Raw genomic sequence first — 21,258 nt, 5'->3', positions numbered from 1 at the left:
TTATCGATAAGTTTGTCAGTTAGACGTCCTTTTCCACTGAGCGGTTTCCCATCTTCAAGTTTCACTCCTTTCATTTCGGTTTTTAATTTGCGAAGTCTAGTCCCCATGCGCTTTTGAACATGTCCCACACATTCTATTTTGGCGATTGGCACATCTTTTCCATAGGGGTTACATCGACTCACTTCCAGAAATGTCTTTGCATCACCATCACCAATGTGGCGTTTAAAGGGCCATTTAAAAGGACCTTTAAATTTCTTTGTTTACAATTCTTTTTTCTTAAATAGCAGAAGAAAGAAATGGCCGATCGACAAGCGGTTTTTTGCATTCGATTCCTCATGAAATGAAGAATTTTTTAAAATTATTTTTGAAAAATCGATTTTTTGAAGCGTCAAAGAGTAGTGAGACCCCTTAATGCTTTAAGATAGGAAAAAGTGAAGTAGCCAAAGTTGATCGCATAATACAAGGGTAGCGACATTGGCCATAACACATTGGCCCACAAAATGTTTTTTTTTTCAATCAGCTTAAGTCGAAAAGAATATATTTTTTTTATATTTATATATACATAATGTAAGATAGCCTTATCGGTGTATAAAAAAGGTTACCAGAACTTGAAAGTAGTAAAAATAGTTGGGTTTATTGCCGGGGCGACTTGAGCCTACCTACCGCTCGGGTGCAAAGGCTCGTGTGCCGCCCCTAAAGATGAGTCTTGCGGGAAGATGGCAGGGCTTTTAGCTAGGGAAGCCCGGAACAAACCTGATTTTTTTATTCAGTAAAAAGCCACACACCATTGTTTACTAGGCAAAGTGTGCATGACCATATATCCCGCTTTTAAAGTATTTGTGACGTTCTTTATAGTCCTGGATTATTTTGCCGTTCTTAATTATGCCACGTAATTTAATCCACAACACCAACACCGTTTTTATAGATTGATAAGCCATCATAACTTACACTTATCCGCACTTATCGAGTATAACAAAGTGATTTTTATTAAGAAATTTATTTGAAAGGTGCTTTTTTGGTGCTCCAAGAACGTAACAAGTGAGAAGCCGGATTTTTCCATTGTCTTTATTTGACAGTTCTGGGAAAATTACTGGGTGGGATCGACAAAATGCACATTTGCCCCTTTGTGATAGCGTATATTCTTATTTCTGATACAAAGGTTTCAGGCTCTGTCTATTCCTTCAAGTTGTCTCAACATCTTCGTGAAAGTGTGGATGAAAACCGTGATGTCATGTGAATTTTTACTAATGGAAATTTTTTGAATTTTTGATGTCTATCCAAGGCCTAACCTGCCGCCCGGGTGCATCGCACCCGTTGCACCCCTGCTTAAGCTGTCCCTGGTTTATTGGAAAGTGAATTTGAAATTTAAAAAAAAAAGTTCCAAACGCGCGAGATCGAGTTTGTGGTATTTCAATAATTCCTTCTTCTACTCAAACAATGAACAAGGTCGTCGTGGAAATATTCTGTGTGATTAGTGAGACACATTGTCATTGTGATATTGGCACACACACACACACAAGTTTCTCGACGGGTCATAACATGGCGTAAGCTACATGTACGAAATATTTATGATTGTGTCCTTTAATGTCTTTATTTCCTTTGGCAAGTGTTTCCGCGAAACCTTGAGATGAAAGAGATCTTGAATCAACAAAAGTGAGTATTTTGCCGAGTGAGTCCTTCACGTAAGCCTTCACTTCCGCAAGTGTGTTTGGTTCAAGTTAGAACGAGTTTTTCGAGTCTCCTCCATCTGTTTCCATCGGAAAGAGATTTAAAATCCAGCGAGAGAGAGGCTGGATTGAATGGCTGTGCAATTTATGTCAATCTCCAGCAGAGAAAGAGAGAAGTCTCGCAACCTCTAGAAAAAGCATTAGTTCCACTTTGATTGAAGCGTTAATTATGATGGAGACGAAAAGATAAACAAAATGACGGATGCAACGATGACGGCTGAAAAACTGTACAATGTTTTAGTACAGTGAAACATCGATAAAACGATATTTTACGATCCAAAAAAATATTATCGTAGAGGAATTGCCGTTATATCAAGAGACAACATTGTCATCACGTGCCACAAAATTTATGCTGTTGTTGGCATCTTTCCTAAATTTGCACGCGCGTTGTTACTACCACCAGGAAACACGCTTTAAAGTATTTATTCGTTGCGAAAAGCTATAACTAATTAGTTGATTAATGAAATAATTCATACAGATGCATTGCCTTTGTAAAGATGTTTACGATATTGCACCTTTATAGAGAAAATACCAACAGCTTTATCAACATTTTCGATGATCACGTGGTGAAAAATGTGGATGTTTTTAGATGCTCTTGGAAGAATGAAAACAAGTGACGAGGTTAAAATTAAATTCAAGACGATTTAAAGTGAAATGTAAAAAAAAAGCGTTGTAGCGATTCCAAAATCTCTTAAAAAATATCGCTAGAGGGATTTATCGTAGTAAAAGCTATTGTTGTATAGAGATTTGTTTAACATTAAACTATAGGCAATTCCAAACAAGATTTGAAAAATTATTGTTGTAGAGGGATTTATATCGTATACATCGATTATCGTTGTAGCGAGGTTTCACTGTATATGCACGGAAGGATCGTATTATTGTTGCAATTATACAGATGGCGCCCACGAGGAGAGACGACACCCACTTACACTCCTATCCACCCCTTCCTGGGTATGCCTCTGGACCATAGGCGTAAGCAGAATTTTCTCAACGGGGGTTTTTCACATTTTTCTTCTTCTCGGGGGGGGGGGGGGTGTTTACTTTTTTTCCTGCAAAATAACACTATAATCTCGGCTTGGGGCGGGGGGGGGGGGGTTAGAACCACAAAAACGCCCGTTTGCGTACGCCAATGCTCTGGACACCGGTATTTTTTTTAAGTTGTAGTTTCTGGTCCATATTCCCGGCATGCCGGGAAAAGCGTGGTTTGAGAAGAATCACAGAATACATTAAAAAGACCGACATTCGTGCGATATTCATTTTCAAGTAGGTATTGAAAAGTGAATCAGAATAAATGAAATGGGGTTTCACTTTTTTTTGCACAGGAAAACTGGCAATGGCAATGAGAGATTATTCACATTCACTTATTGCTGTAATTTAATTACGGTCAACCCGATAATATACGAGATAAAGATACGTTCATTCTCTGCATTTTTCTGCGTTTTTCGAGATCGAAGGAATAGGCTGTCGCCTTTTATAATTTAGAACATTGTTTTGCTTTGTAATTCTTCAAGTTTTTTAGCTCTGAATTAGGACAAAGCATAGGCGGGGATAGACTTGGAAGTCTGGGGCATCCACTGTCGAGCATCCACAGCACCCCCCGGGCTCCGATGCCACTGGATTAAGTAATTATTAACAGTAATTTATATGACTATTAGTTTAAACAAGTTACTCTGCGCATTAATTTTCATCGATATATAGAGGCTAGTTGTATTCACCTGGTTTTTACCATGTTATTTACCAGGTTCTCACTGTTTTTACCATGGTAAATTGGGTTGCTTTATTCTTGAAATATATGACATCCATATTTTTTATGGGCATCTTTTTCTCAGCCACCTCGTTGGGCATTTTGCCTGTTGTGGCGTTGTATTTGTATTTGCCACAGGTTTTTACTAATTTCATCATGGTATTACCAGGTATTTGCTGTTTTACTATGGTATTTACCATGTTATTTATAGTTTTTACCATGGTATTTCGCTGGAGAAAACCTTGTTTTTGCTGTTTCCCGGAAAAAGACCATCCTTATCTATCTCATAACTGATTATCTCACCGTTTTTCCATTTCATGTGAGAGTATGTGATGTAGTATGAATAACTAACCTGCGAAAAGCATTTAAATTAACAGAAATATAAAATGTCGTATAGGAGGCCTTTCAAGTATTACGTAAGCACATTTTTAGCCATTTTCGACCCCCCCCCCCCCGTCAGCAAAATTTAGTCATCACTGCCTCCTAACACATATTGGCGGGATCAGAAACGTACGCGGGAGGGGGCGTAGGGGACTCGCGCGCCTCCCCCCCCCCCCGACGAAAAAAAAAATTAAAATTTCGAAAAAAAATACCTTTATATGTTATTATAATCAATTTCTGTAAATTTCAATGCTATTTGAAGGGTAAGAACTCAAAATTTATCTTTAAGGAATTCATTGCGACCCACCCTTTAAGCCATATATGGTAAACCCATGGCCCGCAGAACAAATGTGGCCCTGAAGGTTATCTGATGTGGCTTGCCCCCTCAAGCCTAATTTTGTAAAAATGAATTGAGCGGCGCATTTATAAATCGCTTGAATGACCCGTGGCACAATTCCAGAGCATTTAACTGGCTCGTGGCACATTTTCAGATCACTGAAGTAGGCCTCAAAGATCACTTTCACATTCAAAGATCACTTAAGTAACCCGCGACACAGTTCCAGAACACTTGAACGATCCGTGGCACATTTAGATCCCTTGAGAGATCCCCCACCCATCACTCAAGTGATCCGTGGCATAATTACGGATCACTTGAGTGATAGGTGGCACAGTTTTAGAACACTTGAGTGATAGGTGGCACAGTTTTAGAACACTTGAGTGATAGGTGGCACAGTTTTAGAACACTTAAGCGGCCGGAAACATTTCCAGAGCACTTGAAAGTTCCATGAAACATTTAAAGGTAATTAATGTGGGTTCTGTATGGTGGTATCAATAGGTAGAATGTTAGTTCAGGTGCCCAATAACTATGGAAAGGTTTTTTTCCGTTTCTGGTGCACCGAATAAGATGACATCAAGAATATTTCATATCTTCATAAAGGGTGGTTGATGACGTAAGCATCATCCAAACCCCCCTCCCCTCCCCCTTGTCATCAAAAATCATCAAATCGGATCCCCCCCCCCCCATCGATGCTGACGTAATACTTGAATAACCCCATAAAAGGTATTTTCTTTCGATACTTTAATTAATTTTTATTACGAAAATACTTGCATTTTTTTAAATTTTTAGTTGGTTTGGGATAGTGGGGGGGGGGGAATAATGTGCTGTGAATACCTCCAGATTCGCCGGTAAATAATGTGATACAGGGTGGGAAAAAAGTCCGTAGGAACTTTAAATATTCATAAAAACCGGAAAAATAACTGAAATAAAAACAATTTGCAGGGTTAGTTAGCATCCCTATCTTCTCTTGAGGCCCCCGGGTCGTGCCCGGTTGGAACTCATGCGTTAAGTACTGGTTATTTTACTTCTGGTTATTGGAATATTTGAAATCCCGGGTGTATCGATCCGATTTCTGTCAGAAATGAAAGATGCGATCCACCAAGAGGTGCCATGTATACATCCGGACCTGCTGCACTCTGCCGTTGCTGGATTTGTGACTCGCCTGTAATGTGTTATACCCTATGGTGGTGGTCATGTGGATCACATACTGCTGTAATAAACGCTTTGGAGGCATTCTGTTCGTTATTTGCGTATCTTTTCTTTGACTTGGGTACGTTAGCGCCACCTATCGGCTTTTTTAGTTATCCCCCCCCCCCCCGTCTTGAAAAAATTCCCGTGACCTAGCGATGCCAACCCTGCAAACCGTTTTTTATTTCGGTTATTTTTCCGGTTTTTGAGTTTTTAAAGTTTGTACGAACTTTTTGCCCCACCCTGTATTTGAGCCAGCCTCTGGATGGCAACGGAGAATAAACTTTCTAGAATATGATAGAAGAAAGATTCTCTTACCAAAGATATAAGTGATGATCGTGGTGTAGCAGACAAGGAACAGTGCCGTTAGGGGTGCCCTGAGGGATCCTTCCAATTCCACCGATTTGTACATTTGCTCAAGACCTTCAGCCTGAAATATGATTATGCATGGTATGGTTATGACGCGTCAGTGATGTATGTATGTATCACCACTTTAAATTAGTTTTTATGCAAAGGATTCGACAGCCTCACCTTGTCACCGCAGAACCCAATCATCTCGAGCACTCTGATGACCCGGGCTGGCAAATGGGCCACGACCTGTCGGAATGAAAGGAAGTTTTATTTTACTTGCTTTTTTTGGGGGAGGGGGTGAGAATAATTGTATTATCATTATTGATGGTTGATGAAGATGTTTTTACCAGGTAGAAAATGCCAAGGCCCATGCGCACGCCACTCTCGAAGTGTCTCTTCTCCTCTTCGTCGTGCCACGTCCTCTGCTCGAGAATCTGTGCGGCTTCTCTGCAATAGAAAACAGTGGAAAGCTTACTCAATTGACGACAATGTTTCGTGTAAAACAGGGGTACTCAATCTTTAGTAGAGAGTGGGCACTTTAACTCATGATCCTCTTGGTCCAGATCTTTGATCCCCTTGGTCCGCAACTTTGACTCATGACCCACAACTTTTATTCATGACCCTTCCCTCGGGTCGACTTACAACAATTAGCGCCCATTTGGGGTTCGCCAGATGAGCCAGTACGGCTTTGATAGCAATAGACAATTTTTTATGTCAGTGAAACTTACTTGTAAGCCCTGTAGCAGGCCCTGATCCTAAGACCACCCTTTATGAAGTTGACGAAAGAGTTATCGGCAACGAACGTGGTCAGCGCAGTCAACAAAAGGCATTCCGCATAGCACAGCTCGGCGTGCACCTCCTCTGCCAAGTACAGAAACACAGTAATTGATTCATAACAAATTTAATCGAGATTATAAGAGCGGATAAATTGAATGTGCCTCTTTGAATTTGTGATGTAATTATCGCATAGGCGTATTGTTACTTGCCTGTCGTGTAGAGGTTATAGTCAACTCCCCTGAGCAACCTGCTGATGTAGATGAGAGTTCCCCTCTTCCTTTGGCGGTTGCATACCGCTACGCTGGTCTTCAGCACCTCCATGGTTCTGGCGAAATCCTCCTGTTCACAATGTACGAGTTTTCGTGCATCATAAATACAGGGTGGTTATAAATAAACTGACACTACTCAGATGTATGCAGTGCTTATTTGAGGAAACTTGGCATATAGGATATATGGCCCATGGGGGGGGGGGGGGGAGAGAAGAAATTAAATAAAAAAAATTTACTTTTTGACCACCAGTTGAGAAATTGACACTTTTTATCGCTGTTATCTTTTTCCCATGGTCCAAATAACGCATATACCAAGTTTCAATAAAATATGTCTACCACAACGGGCGCTACGTAGGTCGGAGATTATTGTCCGTGTTGTTTCTGCTGATGCTGCCATATTCCCTCCATATTTTGAAGTTAAGATGATAAATGTTTGAATTTTTCATGTTGCGTAAGTACCATTTTGTAGATCTGCCTGCTCTCAAAATTTTTCAAATGGGAGACCGGCTCGCATTCGAAGTTGGAAAACCGCAGAGAAATGATGAATATATGTACTATGTGTTATGACAGTGGTTCTCAACGTTTGTAAGACCACGGCACGGTTAATTTCTGTTTAGAGGTGGGTGGTTTGCCTGATCATTATACGTGGCTAAAATATGTATTCACGGATTGGAATGGACAATCATGGATCAGAATGGAATTTAGAATCCCAAGTGAACCACTCGCGTCCCAGTTCACCTAGTGCCAGGGCCCAGTGGTTGAGAAACATTGTAATACGGTACAATCTGACTAAATGTGATGTGATAACGACTTAGGCCGGTCGTCCACTGCTGGAAGCTACAATGAGCGAAAACAAATCGTGGAACAACCGGCACATATGTGCATGACTACTATAGCGGTCTTGCGCATACACGTGACTTGTTTTCGCTCGTTGTAGCTTCCAGTGGACGACCGGTCTAAGCGCCAAAACAAATTGCGGAAAAAGTCTTACATATGCGCAATAAGATTACCATAGCAGTCTTGCGCTTAGACGTCACTTGTTTTCGCTCGTAGTAGCTTTCAATGAATGGCCAGCCTTATAAGTCTTATAAACGTAAATTTCGAACACTGGTCCATTCTTCTAACTTTAATCCCCCCGATGTCTGTGTCGACCTATTTAATGTTTTAAGCCCTTTGTGTTTCAAACTCGATGCAAGTTGGAAAATTCTACGACTTCACGAGAAGACGAGGGATTTTGATGCGTCCAATCGCCGAAATAATATTGAGAACCGAAGATGACCGATTCTGTCGTGAACAGGGACGTGAACTTTCTCATCTTTGTGCATTAAAACCTAACTTAATGATGAGTAAGTATTGCTTTGTTTTTCCTTCCAAATGGTTGTTCAAGCTACGGGAAGTCACGGTACTCATGAGCGGTCGTGGAAAAAATTTACCTATCTTTTTTTTTTTTTTTGTTCCACACAAAACCGTGTCCTTTACTTTTATTATTTTAAGGGCAGAGCCTCGTTGACCGATCGAACAGGCACAACTTTTTTTTATGAAACGAAGACAAAAGATCTCATCCTGGAATTGGACATGTAGAGGCCATTGACCTATTTGACATCGACTCGCGTCACGTGATCCGGAACTGACGAGAGTGAATGCGATGCAGGGGAATAGCACGAACGGGAATGTGGGAACTTCGATTTCGAGCATCGTACTGCTTAGTCATTGTAAAAACGTGATATTACGCAGGGAGTGTCAAGTGCTAATAACTATTCAATATCTCTCAACAAAATGCGCATCATGATTATTTACAGTGTAATGACCATGATTATGTGATAAAGCCTCCACTCTTCAAAGACCAAAAACAGATTTAAGTGAGGGCGAGTACGTGGATAAGTCTGAGCGACATAGCAGTGTTTGCGGGTTAGATTTGGAGCTGAATATCCCGGAGGGAGATCATTGAAGCTTCATATCTGGCGTGAGCTCGTTGAAACAACATGGTCAGCGTGTGCTCGCATAAGATGACAAAGAGTGGTGTTAAATCAAACTACTTCGACAGTTTGTGCTTGCGCATGAAATGAAGGAGAGAGAGAGAGGCTCAAATTACAGCCACGCAGGCAGTTTAAGCTTATGCATGAAAAAGAAGAAGAGGGCTTCAATCAAAACTACGTAGGCAGCTTGGACATATGTATGAAACGAGCGAGAGCATTGTTAAATTAGAACATGCCGACAGCTTGGGCTTTCGTATGAAATGAGGGAGAAAGCAGAGTTGAATTAGAACTACACACACACATTAGCAGCTTGTGCTTGCGTAAGAAATGAGAACGAACGTGGTTAAGTCAGAGCTTCGCCGGCAGTTTGGACTTGCGTATGAAAAAGCGGAATTAAATCAGAGCTATGTAGGCAGCTTGGGCATCTGTATAAAATGAGAGAGCGTAGTTAAATTAGAGCTACGCAGACAGCATGGGTCTTGCGCATGAAATGACTGACAGCAGAATTAAAATACAGCTACGTAAGCAGCCTGTGCCTGTGGATAAAATTTACAGAAGCATTTAGAGAAAACGGAATTATATAAGGGATTAGTAATAAATAATTCATAAGTATTCCTCTCATTATTTGCTAATTTGCCGCATTTTAGAACAACAACGTAATCTGAATGTTCGTGCACGTCCTCCAAAATTACTAGGTGGGTTATCTAGGTGGTCTTTCGGTTATCTAGGTGGACGTGGTTCGTGAGGACGTTCGGGTGATGGATGCATCACCACTTGTGCAGAGTACCGTGACACTCTTCGTAAAATAAATAGTAACGATTGCTTGAGGCGATACACGTCCATTGTTCTCGGCACACAATACGGATGAACTATATTCCATTAATGGATTAATGTGCGGTCCATGTAGCCTATCTAAAGAATGAAGCATCACGGGGCAATGTTTTATTTTTAGATCAAAGCTATCCGCAGATTGTGTAGCGTAAAATGGGACGACGCAGGGCCCACGCTTATTGCGACATTCCATTGCAATAATGACGTCGTTATCGCTGAGTGCTTTTGCGGCCTTATCATTTACAATGAATATGCACCATTTAGTTAGAACAAGATACGAAAGATGGATTTCTTTTCTTTCTGATAATGGAAGCCGAAATAAGTCACGTGAGTGACATTTCTCCACCCTCTCTCCAAGATTGATGCACTCGGCATGGTGTAGGCCTTTTCCAATCAATGTGTTTAATCAATTGCGAAATCTTACTTAAAGGAAAACAAAATAACCAGAAGAGGTCTCGATTGTCCCACTAGCCAATTAAATTGACGAGACCGAGACAATTGTAACACGTTTCAAGGTTTGTCGGATTCAATGCCAAGTCTGCCTTGTCCTTGTCTGCAATGTTTTTCAATATATGGTCCGCAAGAAGTTAATAAGTATAGAAAAATGTATGTTTTTGTGTATCTTACCGGATCGAAGGATAAAATGGACTGGATGAAATGAACGGTGGCCTTGCCCAAGGCGTGGTACGAGCTGCAGTGCGCCCTATTGTGAATGATAATAACAATAATGATAACAGGATATAATTTTTTTTTTTAATCACGTGAGGAATATACAGTTATGACTTGGTCTTACCATGGCTCCATCAGGTCGATGGCCTCCTGGAACTTGTTGTTCATGAACAGGTCGAGGGTCTGCATCGTCTCCTGGATGCTCTGGTGGACGCTCGGTTTTTCCTCTGGGTCCTCACCACTGGAAATTTAAGAAAATAATGACAAATATTTTACTCAAATATTCTTAAAAGATTGATAAGTGTTATCATGTCTATATATAATAATCATTAGAGCTCGGAAGTTTAGACACTGAAAACGGTCAAAATAGGCATTAAGATAAGGCATCTATAATTAATGGGAAAAAGGGAAAATAACTAAAATCCGTGATGTTGAGGGCCCGTAAACCTTCTAAAAACTGACTGCACCCACTGAATCTGCTGTTTCAATGATAGATTATAATAATTGTCGTGAAAATAGAAAACACAAAAAGTATAGCAATTAAAAGTATACCCAATTAGAATGTTGTTGCCCTGTCTTTCCTGATGCCAACTAAAAAAAATTCCAAATTTTCTAAGTGCAATATTCACTAAGATATCCGAATTTGAAAAACGGGGGAAAATTGGGAAAAAACAGCATTGAATGCGGGAAAAACGTTTTGCCCCCCCCCCCCCCATATATATTTAATGCTGTTATTTTCCCAAATTTCCACCGTTTTTCGTATTCGAATATCTCAGTGAATATTGCACTTCGAAAAGCGGAATTTTTTTTAGTTGGCATCAGGAGAGACGGGGCAGAAAGTTTCTAGTTGTGTTTTGGGGTTACACAGGGACTGTATAAAAAGTTGTTTTTTTTTAATTTTAACCTCTTCACTCCAGAGGTAGCCTACACATATGTGCACCTTCATTTTTAAATGATGTTAATGATTTTTTTCAAGTTAAGACTTAAGGTATGCGTAAGGGTACCCAACTCAAATGGTAATAGTAAAGATATCGACCCAAATTAATTAATTATCTAATTAATTTTTTTCAAAAAAAATTTTTAAAGGGTATTTTGACATATAATATACAGAAATCATTCGAAAAAAAATTTTAATGGCTGGTTTTGTCTCAGGTTTGAAGAGGTTAACAACTGTACAACCCCTTGCAATATGAATGCGATATCTGAGTGCTACACGTTATTTGGATACTTTTTCTAATTGGAAGTATGCCTCAAGGACCAGCGGTTCGTCAGTGAAAAGCCATACGCACTGTTGCCTATGCACCCCGTATATAGAAAAATAATACACACGAATAGGAAGTCCATGCCAATGAAAATGGTACAAGACATTTATAATTGGAATTAGTTCACAGTCACGAGCCAGAAGATAATCTCAACACAAATAATACAGTCGATCTGGTTTGCAATGTTTTTCAAAAAATAATCACGAAGAAACGTTGTAAGTGGGAAAACGTTTTAAACGGGAAATTTCGATGAGTATTAGTGAAAGTTGAGAATACGTAAAAATAAGTCGTACTAAGCGGGAAAACATAGTGAGAACTTTATAAACGGGATCCACACACTGTGTTCAATGATGCCAAAAGTAAAGCGGTGGGAAATCTTTGTGGAAAATCATCACTACCTCTCGTCAGGGCCGCAACTAGGGGGGGGGGGAGCAGGCGGGTCTCGTGCCTCGGGCGCTGGACCCGAGGGGAACGCAAATTTCATTCCTCTCCTTCAACATTACAAAGCGGCGTCAAAATGTGACCAAGCGTCTAGTTGCGGCCCTGCCTTTCGTCATCCGTATTAATTAAAGATTGGGAATAATGTACAGTATATACGGTGTTTTTGGAAAATTTATACACCGAACGAAACGAATGTGTACGCATATAAAAAAAATGTGCACCCGATCGAAATTTTTACGTGCCCAGGGCATGTTGCGCAATTTGTCCAGCCCCGTTTTCTGCATTCAAAACATAAAACTAGAAATAAATACGTACACATTCTAATATGGACATCGTTTCTTAACGTTATTTTAATGGTACGGGCTTATGAAAGCAGAAGAAACATCGCGTTAACCGATATTTCACTGTATCCGATTATTTTATAAGTGGGCACAACTTATCTAAATAATTAATCATTTTGGAAATTATTGATAAATTGATTATTCGGATTAAAAAAAACCGATAGAATAGAAAAAAAATAGGACCAAAATTTATACGTGTAAAACTAGGAAGTAACATTCAATGAGTCAAAGATAGATGACGCTAAAAGCAAAACTAATTTATTCAGGCACGCACAAAATCGAAACTTGAACAGACTCGAAGTGAAACAAATTCCACCGACCAAAATAAAAAGTAAAAATTATGTTAACCGATATTTTAATGCATCAAATTTCAAGTTCAAATTTTCAAATTCAATTTTCAAAGCTCAACTGTAATAAATTTTATTTAGAAAATAACTTGAAACATAAATTTTCTCAAAAGGAGAGACAAACGTATTCTTAGATTCTTAGAATATTCTTCAATTCAAAAATTAATATTTTAAGTCGACGGCAGAGGACGCTATTGAAAACCATTTTTTGTTTTCTCTGGCAGGCGAATCAACACATTTTTGTGACAACGGTTTCAATTTCTTAACCAAATTGCACATAATTTTTCCACATGATCACTGGTTATTTAAATAACATGTTTGAGAAGTTTCAAAATCTTTCCCCCCCTCCCTATTCCATCACCTACAGCAGTGTTTCCCAAAGTGGACAATATCGCTCCCGGTGGGAGATGGAATGGTCCGGGGGGGGGGGGGGAAGCTAAAGAGTGTAACATAGGATCCTATGGGTTTGTTTGAGTCTGGGGGCCATGAGAGAAAATAATTTCTGAAGAAGGGGGTGATGGAACAAAAAGAATCGGAAACGATGTTTGAAGAATATCAGGCTGGAGGCGATCGACTTGTTGCAGAAACATGTTTAAAATTCAAACCCTTCCATCTGGAGGGCAATCGCCCCTTGATAAATACTAAGGGTTGAGCATTTTAAAAAAATGTTTTGAAGTTCTCAATGCTAAAAACATGTAAGTTGTACAAAATATGGCTCTAAAATTAACGAATAAACATATAAGAATATCAAAATAAGAATTTACGGCAGGGAAAAAAAATCAAAAAGGGCATTTCTACAAAAAAGTTTGAAAATAGGTAAAAAAAGGCATTTATGGCATTTTGCCTGAACTTCGGGCTCTAATAAATATTATAAAAATTCTTGGTGTCTCTTCTCACCCTTGAGTTACGTCGACTTCCCAGTCATCATCTTCGTCGACCTGCAAATTATATTCAAAGTTTATTAGCAATTGAAAAGAACCAAACTTTATAACAATGAATAAATAATTAAAATATGTTGTTTTTCCAACTTCAGAGGAAGACACAATAAAAGTCATCGATCAATTAGGGAAACACCTTTTTAGCATGGATTGCAGCTGTGTAAAGGTGCATAGCAACTGTACGAGCAACTGAAGCTGTACGGAACGCCATTAGGTCGAAAAACCGATTTCGCAAAAATGTAACACAGACCGTTATTCTGCTGAAGCTCCAATTATCATTCCAAGAAATTATGATTCATTCATAATAATGTGCATGGGCCCCCAGCAGGAGGGTGGTTGGCAGGGTTTCAGCCCGTTTGCCCGAGACAATTCCTATCTTCTTTTTTTTTCACATTATATATTCACTATGGTGGGGAACCCATGCGAAACCTGGCAAAGATCCCAGCCCAAGAACGCTGCTGCAAAAAACGTTGGGGACCATAGTGGTAGTGGAATGGTCTTGCAACCATCGAGGGTTCCAGACGAACCGAAACTTGGAAAAATCTGAGTTAGACTGGATTTGTTTAAATTTGTGGCCTCAAACACACAATCAACGACCCAAGCAAAATCCCCATTCACCCACACAGAAATCTGGCCCATATTGGGCGAATCAGACGGCCATCCGAGGGTCACATTTGGCCAGCGGGCCAAGAGGGTTGAGCATGTATGCTTTACATACACGCAAAATAAGGGGTCACTCAGCCATCAGAGATCGTATGCGCATTTTAAACCCAATTACGTATTTCTTATGACTCTCGTTACGCAGAAGAGAAATACAAATACATCCCCATCATCATCAGCATCACCACGTGGTCACGGTCCGCTTATAGAGAGACAGTCTGTGGTACGTTCACTGTATGTGGGTCACTCTCACCATGTGACGTGCAGTGCTCGCTCGAATGATCGGTAATATTGTGTTTTAAAAAAGGGACTTTGAAGTAACTGGGTTAACTGCTGTGTGACCGACCATTTCTCTTCCTCATATTCTTTATGCCATCAATTGATGGCACAAAAAAAAAGACCAGCCGCACACTCTAATATTTACATATTTTGATTCCCCTCGAAGCCTGCATCAAACTGTCAGAAGCTAAAAAGCCTGCAATTCATGCTTACGTACGCGCATAAACTTGACGTTTATTGCGGTTGGTGCGTTAGAATAATAACACTCTCGTCTTGTTTATATTTTTTCTCTCCCCCCACGGCGCCGTTTGCAAAAATGGGTGTTATTCTTAGATCTAAGTTCTATGTAAATATGAGCTTTATTTTGGACGATGGATGGAGCCACCCGCTGAGAGAATGGTGGGCACCTGAATGGTGCTTGTCTTTTGAGGCGATAGAATGGCTTTTCTGAGGAGCACTTGGAAAATGGGGACAATGGAAAACGGTGTTGGAGGGGGCTCCATTTTGGAATTTGGGTTTCCAAAGTGGAGATTCATTTCAGTAAAATTTTCTCGTAGGAAAAATATGTGTAATGTCGGTTATTGAGCATGGGTTTCAGTCAGTGGCACCTCTTCTGCTGTTCTAGACTAATTTTCTTGACCTACTCATTCCTCAAATTTGCCCCACCTACAAATGGGCCACCCTGGACCCGCTTCGTGTCCGGAAACTTCACCGCCAGCAATTCACCGAATGGAAAATTCATCGCTGGGAACATTTCCCGACAAAAAATTCTCCGACAACAGTTCGGCATCGCCTTAGCATCGCTTTGGCCGCCAAACAATCGGCGATCCCAACAAAATCCCCACTCGCTCATCCATACAGAAATTGGGCCCAGATTAGCGATCGTACGTCTCATACTGTAGAAAACATCAACGAATATTAAGTTGCATGCACGCAAAATGAAGTCACTCTCTAATTCCTTACGTATTTGTGTTTTGATCCCTATAACGCTTGCTCACTCTCTAGGTCAAAGGTTTCAGCTCACGCAAAGCCCTTGTTGGGCTATAGGCTGTTCCACGAAACCCTTAGAGGTTATGGGACTGTTCTACGGACCCCGAATAAACCTGAATATCTCTCCAATACAGCTATTTTCATTGTAAAAGGAGGGAAAAACTGTACCGCAGAACTCCCTGAAAGGCTCCCGCAAAACAACAATTAGAATCCTATGCTCTAGGTCAGCGGTTCTCAACCGGTGCTCCGCGGAGCTCTTGGGGTTCCGTGTGCACTTCCCAGGGGCTCCCCATCAACTCAAGGAAAATAAAATAAATAAGTAAATTTGATAGATAAATGAAAAAAGAGGCCTACAGGGTTCCACCATAACAATTATGTACAAAAAGGGCTCCTAGAGTCAAAAAAGGTTGAGAACCGCTGCTCTAGGTCAATCTTTTTAGGGCGGCATTCATCGACAGATGGTTTAAACTATAGTCACAATTTTTTTGATAACAGATCGACACGGATTGGCTAAATTCAGGTTTTTAACCAATCTATGTTGATCTCTTATTAAAAAATTGTGACTACAGTTTAAACCATGTCGGTGAATACGGCCCTGGAAAGACTAAGAAAAGGAGATTTTAAATTCGACATTGAACCAGTAACCTCTGCATCGAGGGCCGTTGGTAGAGGGTGCCATTGTCATTTCCTTTGCAAATGAATACAATGAGCTGATGCACACACACACACACACACAGCTCGTGGCGTCACTGAAATAGAAACCAATAGTAGGAGACTAGGTGAGAGGAATAATAATCAAGTTATTAATTCTCATTAGTGGATTCGTTTATCAGTCGTGTTACACACCAGGATGACAAGCACTCGTAGAGACATCTACACATGACCGTGACCGTGAACAAGAGATACAGAGCGCCAGATCAAATAATATTTAAATTTTAGATCTACATCTCCTTCATCATGGGTTTTCACTACTAACGTGAAAAATTTTAATAAGACCTTATGTTATATTCTTATTCAATTTTACCCATCCACCCCCCCCCTTCTTTTTTTTCCCCAGAACACACACATTGTAGGCATGTGTAGTGCTTTCAATGACTTTTTCGCGTCGGTTTTTAATGGAGATAATGATATTCGATATACGGGTGTTGCATGGGGTAATAAAACCCTCAACGATACTCAAGTAGAAGACGTGGAGGTCCTAAATCTTCTAAGAAATGTAGGTGCAAGCAAAGCACCAGGACCAGATGATATCTATCCCAGGGTTCTCAGGGAAGGTGCTAATGAATTGTTGGGGCCAGTCGCACAGATATTCAGGAGTAGTGTTGCTGAGGGTATCGTCCCGAGAGATTGGAAACTGGCTAACGTTGTTCCGATATTTAAGAAGGGTAGTAGAGAAGCGGTGTCCAATTATCGTCCAGTGAGTTTGACGAAAATTTTGGAAATTATCATCAAAAGGCAGTTTGTGAAGTGGATAGACGAGAATAATGTATTATACAAATACAAATACAAATACAAATACAACGCCACAACAGGCAAAATGCCCAACGAGGTGGCTGATAAAAAGATGCCCATAAAAATATGGTTGTCATATGTTTCAAAAATACAGCAACCCAATTAAAAATGCAATTAACACAAATTACAAACAATATATACACATGATAAAATATTATACAATGCCCATAAAGAATACTTATGGTTGTCTTATTCTAAGAATGGATAGCTTCTCGATTTACCCCAACATGTTTATCGTATTTCTTTTTAAACGTGTCAATTGTGTTACAATTTACTACCTCCGGGGGTAAGCTATTCCATTTATTAACAACCCTATTGGAGAAAAATTCCCTGCGACACCATAACCTTGCATTGTCCCTCACCAATCGATACTGGTGTCCCCTTGTAAAAGCAGTCGATTGGCGGTGTACTAAAAGTTCATGGTCCATCCTATCCATCCCATTGAAAATTTTGAACACTTCGATCATATCTCCTCGACACCTGCGTTCATCCAATGTAAACATATTCAAAAAATGAAGTCTTTCTTCATAACTCAAGCCCCGTGTGCCAATAAGGACACGCGTAGCTCTTCTCTGCACCCCTTCAACCAAGTCTATGTCCCTCTGTAGGTATGGTCTCCAAAACCTTACAGCATACTCCAGTCCAGGACGAACTAAGCCTCGAAAAAGCGGAAGAATGACTTTAGGAGAACGCGAAGAGACCTTTTTGAAAATGAGACCAAGCATTCTATTCGATTTTTTGACAACCGCTGAACAATGTTCAGAGAACTTAAGTCGCTCGTCAATGAGAATTCCCAAATCGGTGACTCTAGTTGCATCCGGGATAGTGACACCATTCAACTCGTAAGAGAACCGTGGGTTGTTCGAACCAAAATGAGCGACCATGCACTTATCTACGCTAAACGTCATGCTCCATTCATTTGCCCATGCTGCAATCTTGTTTAAGTTGGTCTGGAGCAACTCCCTATCGCTTTCATTTCCGATTACCCCCATTAGCTTCACATCATCTGCGAATTTGCTAGTAATTCCATCGATACCCTGATCGAGTTTGTCGATAAAAAGTGAAAAAAGTATGGGGCCAAGGACACTTCCCTGAGGAACTCCACTTGTGACGTCTGTCCAACCAGAGAATTCCCCGTTCACCATAACTCGTTGCGACCTATCTCTTAACCACGATTCTATCCAATTCAGCAAGTTGCCCCCTATTCCAATCTCGTGTAAACGCTTCAAGAGTTTGCCATGTTGGACCCGATCGAATGCCTTCTGGAAATCAAGGTAAACAACGTCTACATTTTTGCTCTTACCCAAAGCCTTAGTCACGTAATCATAGAAGCAAAGGAGGTTAGTTACACATGACTTCCCCTTCCTGAACCCATGCTGATTATCCGACAATACATTATTCTCGTCTATCCACTTCACAAACTGCCTTTTGATGATAATTTCCAAAATTTTCGAGAGGGAGCTCGTCAAACTCACTGGACGATAATTAGACACCACTTCTCTACTACCCTTCTTAAATATCGGAACAACGTTGGCCAGTTTCCAATCTCTCGGGACGATACCCTCAGCAACACTACTCCTGTATATCTGTGCGACTGGCCCCAACAATTCATTAGCACCTTCCCTGAGAACCCTGGGATAGATATCATCTGGTCCTGGTGCTTTGCTTGCACATACATTTCTTAGAAGATTTAGGACCTCCACGTCTTCCACATGAATATCGTTGAGCGTTTTATTACCCCATGCAACACCCGTATATCGAATATCATTATCTCCATTAAAAACCGACGCGAAAAAGTCATCGAAAGCACTACACATGCCTACATTGCTCTCTACTTTTGAGCCTCCTATCGAGAGGGGGCCAACTGTCCCCTTACATCCATTATTGACGTATCGAAAAAATGATTTTGGGTCAGAGCCAATGTTATCTGCCAACCTAGATTCAACTTGCTTTTTACTATCCCTTATCGCTTTCTTCAACAGTCTTCTTTTATCAGTAAACAATGATAGGTCACCTCGTCCACTTTTATACTCTCTGAATGCTCTTTTCTTTTCAAGATAAAGGTTCCGCACGCTATCCGTGAACCATAGAGGGTGTGATGTACAAACACGCTTTTTTCGAACAAAGGGTATGACGTCGTGCAAAACAGAGGACAGCTTCGTACTAAATTCTTCCCATTGACTTACCACCCCTACTGATTCCAACCGGTCTTTGAAAACTTCCGCTAACCTTCTTCGCAAAACATCAAAGTTAGTTCTCCGAAAACAAGGAACCAGTCTTTTGTTATCAACCTTACCCGAGGAAAAGTTACAGTGAAATCTGACGATACGATGATCACTGGAAGAAAACTCTTCCCCCACCGAAACATGTTCAACTAGATCCTCAGAACTAGTAAGAACTAAATCCAAAATAGCAGTACCCCTAGTGGCTTCTGATACATGCTGATACAAAAAATTTTCGAGCACCAACTTAAGAAAGTCTCTTTCATACTGCTTTCCAGATGAAAGGTCGGATAATCAGCATGGGTTCAGGAAGGGGAAGTCATGTGTAACTAACCTCCTTTGCTTCTATGATTACGTGACTAAGGCTTTGGGTAAGAGCAAAAATGTAGACGTTGTTTACCTTGATTTCCAGAAGGCATTCGATCGGGTCCAACATGGCAAACTCTTGAAGCGTTTACACGAGATTGGAATAGGGGGCAACTTGCTGAATTGGATAGAATCGTGGTTAAGAGATAGGTCGCAACGAGTTATGGTGAACGGGGAATTCTCTGGTTGGACAGACGTCACAAGTGGAGTTCCTCAGGGAAGTGTCCTTGGCCCCATACTTTTTTCACTTTTTATCGACAAACTCGATCAGGGTATCGATGGAATTACTAGCAAATTCGCAGATGATGTGGGTAATCGGGAATGAAAGCGATAGGGAGTTGCTCCAGACCAACTTAAACAAGATTGCAGCATGGGCAAATGAATGGGGCATGACGTTTAGCGTAGATAAGTGCATGGTCGCTCATTTTGGTTCGAACAACCCATGGTTATCTTACGAGTTGAATGGTGTCACTATCCCGGATGCAACTAGAGTCACCGATTTGGGAATTCTCATTGACGAGCGACTTAGGTTTTCTGAACATTGTTCAGCGGTTGTCAAAAAAGCGAATAGAATGCTTGGTCTCATTTTCAAAAAGGTCTCTTCGCGTTCTCCTAAAGTCACTCTTCCGCTTTTTCGAGGCTTAGTTCGTCCTGGACTGGAGTATGCTGTAAGGTTTTGGAGACCATACCTACAGAGGGACATAGACTTGATTGAAGGGGTGCAGAGAAGAGCTACGCGTGTCCTTATTGGCACACAGGGCTTGAGTTATGAAGAGAGACTTCATTTTTTGAATATGTTTACATTGGATGAACGCAGGTGTCGAGGAGATATGATCGAAGTGTTCAAAATTTTCAATGGGATGGATGGGATGGACCATGAACTTTTAGTACACCGCCAATCAACTGCTTTTACAAGGGGACACCAGTATCGATTGGTGAGGGACAATGCAAGGTTATGGTGTCGCAGGGAACTTTTCTCTAATAGGGTTGTTAATAAATGGAATAGCTTACCCCCGGAGTTAGTAAATTGTAACACAATTGACACGTTTAAAAAGAAATACGATAAACATGTTGGGGTAAATCGAGGAGCTATCCATTCTTAGAATAAGACAACCATAAGTATTCTTTATGGGCATTGTATAATATTTTATTATGTGTATATATTGTTTATAATTTGTGTTAATTGCATTTTTAATGGGGTTGCTGTATTTTTGAAACATGACATCCATATTTTTATGGGCATCTTTTTATCAGCCACCTCGTTGGGCATTTTGCCTGTTGTGGCGTTGTATTTGTATTTGTATTTGTATATTTGTATTTTTTTCTACACATGCATGGTAATGAAGTCTTCCAACGACAGGGAAAGCTCTAAAAGCAGCGCCCGGGCATGGGCGGGGACAGACTTTTAAGCTATTACTTTGCCAAGAAGTTAAAAGTCAAAATTTGATCAAAGTATTTATCGTTTTTCGACCTTAGTATTTAGTGGCCTGGTGCAACCGCTCCTTGCGTAAGTTCAGCCCTGGCTATTGAGCACGGACAAGTTAGAGCGCTCGAGCCTTAACTGCCAAAAGAATGATTGCAAGAAGAAAAAGCCTTACAGGTAAATGCTAATGTGAGAATAATGTGCTGGATGACTGATCTTAACTCCTC

General features: G+C 40.5%; 1 protein-coding gene across 2 annotated transcripts in view; it reads right to left on the bottom strand.

The window, feature by feature from the left end:
• LOC149083474 (tetratricopeptide repeat protein 39B-like) overlaps window positions 1–21,258 on the bottom strand; it is a 42,788-nt gene that overhangs the window by 15,448 nt on the left and 6,082 nt on the right. For both annotated transcript variants that reach the window (XM_089233992.1, XM_089233991.1), the window contains exons 2-9: window positions 13,539–13,579; window positions 10,375–10,491; window positions 10,209–10,284; window positions 6,715–6,844; window positions 6,457–6,589; window positions 6,076–6,175; window positions 5,909–5,974; window positions 5,696–5,807 (exon numbers count right to left, since the gene is read on the bottom strand). In XM_089233992.1, coding sequence (XP_089090118.1) covers window positions 5,696–5,807; window positions 5,909–5,974; window positions 6,076–6,175; window positions 6,457–6,589; window positions 6,715–6,844; window positions 10,209–10,284; window positions 10,375–10,491; window positions 13,539–13,579 — 775 coding nt within the window. The remainder of the gene's footprint in view (window positions 1–5,695; window positions 5,808–5,908; window positions 5,975–6,075; window positions 6,176–6,456; window positions 6,590–6,714; window positions 6,845–10,208; window positions 10,285–10,374; window positions 10,492–13,538; window positions 13,580–21,258) is intronic.

This window comes from Pholcus phalangioides, unplaced genomic scaffold (genome assembly GCF_987345545.1).
Source record: "Pholcus phalangioides strain wild (caught in Gottingen) unplaced genomic scaffold, Ppha-v1.0 ptg000008l_1, whole genome shotgun sequence".
Classification (NCBI taxonomy): Eukaryota; Metazoa; Arthropoda; class Arachnida; order Araneae; family Pholcidae; genus Pholcus; species Pholcus phalangioides.
The sequence above is the reverse complement of the archived record's forward strand: the minus strand, read 5'-3'. Positions and strand labels throughout refer to the sequence as shown.